Source organism: Rhinatrema bivittatum, chromosome 13 (genome assembly GCF_901001135.1).
Source record: "Rhinatrema bivittatum chromosome 13, aRhiBiv1.1, whole genome shotgun sequence".
NCBI lineage: Eukaryota > Metazoa > Chordata > Amphibia > Gymnophiona > Rhinatrematidae > Rhinatrema > Rhinatrema bivittatum.
The window spans coordinates 64208204-64214203 of NC_042627.1; the positions used below are offsets into that span (position 1 = coordinate 64208204).

The following is a 6000-nucleotide window of genomic DNA, read 5'->3' on the forward strand; positions in this document are numbered from 1 at the left end:
GGGGGGGGGGGGCCCCCCAAGTTACTGAAGACTTCCGTCATGACCTTGTCTGAATCGGGATCAGCGGTCATGTTGGATCCGCGGGGGTGTGCAAGGGATATGGATCTTTCTCATCTCACACCCGTGGTGCAGGAGGCCAGGCATCTACAGGAGTTTCCCTTGCGGCTGCAATTCTTAAAACGTGTGTTTTGCTGTCTTCCTCCATTGCCTGGGCAGGTGAGTTCATTAAATGTTTGAAGCAGGGTTTTGCTATGTGACAGAATTCAGTCCCAGGATCCACTCCAGGTTTTCCCCACCCTTTTGGTTCAGGAAACATGAGGAGGAAGAGGTTGGAAGAGGAATTCTGTTCAGATTTGGAGGAGTCCCTCGATGGGTTTAAGAAGCAGGTGAATATCCTCCTGAAGAACAGGATGGCTCTTCTGTGGTGCACCGTTTCAATAAGGAAGAGCTGGTTTTCTTGATTTTTTAAACTTTGAGTATGCTGCATATAGCGGAGGAGAAGAAAGAGGAAGCTATCAGCTCAGCAGAGCATCCCATTGTGGTTAGTATTGGAAAACCTTCCAGATCCTTTTCTCTATGTAAAGTGGTAAAGGATCTGAAAGATCTGGAATGGGTGTCTTCTAAAGTGAATTTTAGAGGTGGTAGAGTGCTGCCTAAATAATATCCTTTAATGCCTCAGGAGAGAGATAAGCCGAAGTTTCCAAAAGTGGATGTGCTGGTCTGTTTGGTGAACAAGTGGACTATGATTTCTGCAGAAGGTGGTGCAGCTCTCAAGGACACTCAAGATAGGGGAATAGAATCTGTGCTGAAGCAGACCTATGAGGCGATCAGCATGGATCTGCAGGTAGTCGCATGCAGCTGTATTGTGGTAACATCTGGCTTGCGTCTGGTGCAGGGTGCACAGGAGAAAGTAATGGATGAATCCCTGCATTTGGAACCCGGGAACTGCATATCTATCAAATGCCTACTTTTGATTTAGTATAAATGACTGCAAGGGGAATGGTGTTCTTAGTAGCAGCAAGGCAACTTCTTTGGCTACGAAATTGATCAGAGGATTTCATTTCTAAGTCCAGTTTTACTAAACTGCCTTTTAAAGGGCAATGCTGTTTGAAGAGGATGGCCAAGGTTTGGTGCAACTTGAAGGTGCCTAGGCTACCGGAGGATAGGCCTAAGAGTTCCTCTCAGTCTCTTCAAGCCTGCAGTAGGTTTTGGGACTCTATATAGGCAGAGTCGATTCTTAAACACTCAGAAGGCCTGGTCATTTGGTAAATTTCGGTCCTTTCAGTCCTCTAAGAGAAAGAGGTAAGATCAAGTCCTGTGTGGTAGGCTCATCCTAGATCCTCCCAGTGCAAATTTGGGGGCCCAGTCCACAGTGAAACAGAGAGGTGGTTGCCTGTCAAGGCTTTATCAGAGATGGGCCCAGATTACAATGGATAAGTGGATCCTTGAGGTCATTTGGTATGGTTACACACTCAAATTCTCTAATTCAGTTTCAGACACTTTTATGGTTTCCCACTGTCACTGGCAAAGCGAGAAGCGATGAGTGACTCTGGAGCACCTCCTTACCTAGAAGGCAGTGGTGCCAGTGCCTAAGTGGCTAAGGGGACTGGATCTTTACTTGATTTACATTGTGGTCCCCAAGAAGGGTGGACACCTTCCGCCCTATCCTGGATTTAAAGCAGATCAATTCTGAGAGTTTCTCATTTCAGGATGGAAACTTTGAAGTCAGTCATTCTGGAAGTGAGGTGGTGGAAATTTCTGACCTCAATGGACATTATGGAAGCTTATCTTCATATTCCGATCAGGAAAGAGAATCCACAATTCCTTCATTTCGCAGTACTGGAGGGAGCACTTCCAATTTCAGGACCTTTCCTTTTCATTGGCCACAGGGTGGTTCAGATGTTGCAAGACTTGGATTAGTCAGTCAATTTTTCCAAAAGCAATTTGAAAACTTCTCAGACTCTGGACTATCTTGGACCTCTAGACAACATGAAGGAAGGTCGTGTCCATCTAATAGAACAAAGAATTTTAAAGCTGTGCTAGCAAGTTTGTTCGTTGCTGTCAGATTTCTGACCAAGTGGCATTATCTGCAGCTTCTTGGTTCCATGATGGTGGCCTTGGAATCAGGTACCTTGGGCGAGAGTGTACATGAGAGAGCAGAGCGCCTTGTTTTTAGGTGGCTTTCTCAATCTCAAGATTACGCCATTCATCTTCTGTTGAGAGAAATGAAAAGCACCTTGCAGTGGTGGCTGGATTCCAGGAATCTGGTTTTAGGTGTGGATCTCGAGCTCCCTGTCCAGATGATGGTAATGACAGATTTGAGCCTAGTGGGATGGGGGGGGGGGGGGGCGGCTCATTGTCTATCTGGGGCAAGTTGCTTAAGGTTCTTGGTCTCTGATGGAAATGAGAAGGTCCATCAGTTGTTTGGAGACCAGGGCCATTCAGCTGGCCCTGCTTCACTTTGCATCATTGCTTCAAGGTCAGGCAGTCAGAATAATGTCTGATAACACCATGGCTGTTCCTTCATCTGCTGGTCGGTGGGCATAATCCATTTGTCTGGACTGGTCTGACTGGACTCAAGGAAAAGAAATTATCCTGTTCAGAACTATTTTCACCTTCTTCAGTTAGTCTAAAATGCCATTTCTTGGATGATTGTGGGTGTTGGTAGAAGGGAGCACATCAGCCCAGTTTTAAGGATACTTCATTAGGTACCAGTAGCTCTGTGGGCAAAGTTCAAGATTTTAATGACAGTGTTTAAGGCAATGCAGGATGATGGATTGGACTGTTTATGCATGGTTTTAGCTCCTTATGGGGCTAGAAGAGGTTTTAACACAATATGCTATGGCTCCCAAGCTCATCATGCAGCTATATTGCTCTCTTTTGTATAGTAATGAGACAAACGGAATACAGATCTGGATACACATTTAGACGATATGGATTGGTGGTTGATCTGGCAATCCATATATAAACTATCTACTTGCAATAAAAATCAGGAGCTGATGTATCAGCTACTACATCATCCATGTCGATATTCTGTATTTTTTCTTTTCTCAGTTTAGTGCTGCTAGTCCCCATGCGTTGGCTGTGTGATGAGCGAGGGTGCTATATTCATATGTGGTGGGGCTGCAGGAAAGTGCAACAAGTTTGGGAAGATATTCAAGAGATCATTAACACTATTGTGGGGAATAGTGTTCTGTTTTCACCTCAGCTTTGCTTGTTGAATTGCTGGGATGAACAGAACTTACCAAAATCAGATAAACGGCTAGTATCTCATCTGTTACAAGCTGGACATTTAACTATTGCGTACTTTTGGAAAACCTCACCGCAAGTGTCAGTTTGGCGTAATAAAGATGTGGAGCTGGCTATCTTGGAGCGTATCACCTTTACCTTAAAATCCAAATTGGAAGCTTATGATGGTACTTGGGGAAAATTTTGGAAATGGCACACTTCAAATTAATATATTGCGTTTCAGATCTGTCTGTGATGCTATATTCAGATATTTCTGGGTTTTTCTTTATTCATTTGATTGTTAATGCAGTGTGGTATATATGCAGATATGTGTTGTCATGGATCATATCTATGTCTTGTCTCTTTTTGAAAAATAGTTATAAAAAAAACCCAAAAAAACAACCCAGACCTGTTTGTGGCACTCGAGGACCGGATTTGCCCAACTGAGAACTAAGCAGTTACCTGTATAAAATTTTCAGCTGAAACTTGCCCCACCTCCATCAAATGCTGTACTGCACTGTCTTTTCATCTCCTCTAAAGCAGGTCCAGGTATTGGCGAGCCTCTGAATTTGAGGAGTTTCCCTTTGAAAATATGCTTGCAGGCCCTTTATAATTGCTCCTAATATTCTGTCCTGTTTTGTTTCACTTTTTCTTTACCAGTAATAAAGAATTAGCATGATTTCATTAGGTTTCAAATTTTTTTTTAAAATCTATTCCCAAGTCATGGATTCATATGGGAGGTAATATGGAGCGTTACAGTGCATTGACAAAATCAGTGTCTCCTGGAGCGCACTTCAGCTTATGAGTTTTATAATAACCATGCGGGTCGTCAAAAAGCTTTGTTTTGCTTCTCTGCTTGTGTGTTTTAGGTTTTTCACTGTCTGAATGAAATCTTGGATCTCTGTCACAGTTTCTGCTCCCTAGTGAGTCAGAACCTGGGTTCCCTGGATGAGCGTGGAACAGCACAGCTAGAAATCCTCGTCAAGGTGAGGCTCACCGACGAGCAGCATTCCCAGTAACTCTGTTTAACTCTCGTTTGCTTTCCATGTTCAAACACAAGTCAATATTATACCTGGAAATTTGTTAACAAAAAAAAAAAATTCATTGAATATCCACAAAGAAAAAGAATATTCTTTATTAACAATGTAAGTGCATATGAAGATTAGCTGTTAAGTGTTGACTGCTAATATGTTTCTGCAGCCTTTAGGGTTTGGTGGTATCTGCATGCTGATGACATAGGTAGCAGTGCCATTGAGTAGAGAGGTGGAAGGCTTGTCTCAGGAGGGTAACTGTAAATTGGAGTGGAGGAGGACGCCAGAGTTCAAATCCTGCTGCTGCTCCTGCTGACCTTGGCTAAGTCACTTAAGCCCTCTGTTGCCTCAAGAACAACCTACAATATCTGAATGTAATCCACTTGGAAGTGCCTGAAGGGCAGAATATAAATAGTTGGCGATAGTTGATGGGCTTAACCAGAATAAATTGGTTCTAAATTCAGCTGCAATGGAGGTGCTTAGAATAGAAAGGCCAAGTATTGAGAGACCTCTCCTGGGTAGCGGAACAGGTGAAAATTTGGTTGTGTTTTGAGTCACAGAGGGAGAGGCACAGATGTCTACTTGTTTACTGTTTTCAAAGTTAAGATTCCTGTTGAAATTACATCCTTTTCTAGGGATGAATGCATTTGTTGGTAATCCATTCCCTTATTTAGATTACTGTAGCTGATTGTAGTGGGACTATTGCAAGAACATTTTGTGGTGTCCTAAGAGGACTTCAGTAAAGGGGATATTTGCTTCCTCTAGGCACTTGGGCTCTGTTTAAGAGATGAGCTCCTGGCTATCTATGTAAAAAGGTGGAATGGTATTATCCAAACAGATATTTACTATCTAGTCAGAGCTTACTCTTTAAGATTCCTTCTTTTAAAGGGGTGCAGGTAAGAGCCAGTTTTTGTCAGTGGTGGTGCCTGTCCTTTGGAACAAGCTTCCGCTGGAGATTAAAAAGCAGAACTATTTTAAAGTTTTGTGTAAAAAAAAAAAAAAGTGACTCTTTCCTGAGGTGAATTGGGTGTAAGGAGTGTTAACTGAATGGGTCTGTAAGGAATGGTTAGATGGGGCTTTTGGGAGGGTATATTTCTGATAAAGCAGGCTTGTGCTGCAGAAGTATGAATTAATGACTTGTATTTTGTTTTTATTGCATGTAATTTTTATGTATTTTTTTAAACTGATTGTGCACTGCTTTGATTGGGCTTTGACCAGAAGGCAGTATATCAAAAATTTTAAATAAACTATCCCTTCCCCGCATAAATTTAATGCTGCCTCCCTTCCTATCTGAATCAATCCTGTATGCATAAATATGTATTCTGGAGCAGACAATTTACAGGTGGAAAATCTCATGATAATAGGCATATCACAGCTTTAGATGTCATGGCATTAATCTGATATAAAATTAAAGCATAAATACAGTAAAAGATAAGTAATGCATGGATTATAGGAAATTATTATACTGCATGTCAACTAAGAACTGTGTTTCTCAGGGCTTCAGCTGCCAGTCTTCGCTGCTCTTCAAAATCCTCTCCAGCGTTCGAAACCACCAGATAAACCCAGACCTTGCGCAGCTGCTTTTGCGTCTGGACTACAACAAGTATTACACACAGGCTGGAGGCACTCTGGGCAGGTATGAACAGCAGCGCCGGCATCTTGAGATTAGGGCTGGCGGAACAGTTTTGAATTTGAAGCATATTTCAGGAAGAGGGGAGGGGTTAGACACACAAGTTACAAG

General features: G+C 42.5%; 1 protein-coding gene across 1 annotated transcript in view; it reads left to right on the plus strand.

The window, feature by feature from the left end:
- The window catches only part of TUBGCP4 (tubulin gamma complex associated protein 4), a gene marked incomplete at its 3' end in the record, with an annotated part of 40625 nt that extends 34730 nt beyond the window's left edge, over window positions 1–5895 (plus strand). Inside the window, 2 exon segments of the mRNA XM_029575466.1 lie at window positions 4098–4214; window positions 5756–5895. Coding sequence (XP_029431326.1) covers window positions 4098–4214; window positions 5756–5895 — 257 coding nt within the window.
- Between the last annotated feature and the right edge of the window lie 105 nt (window positions 5896–6000).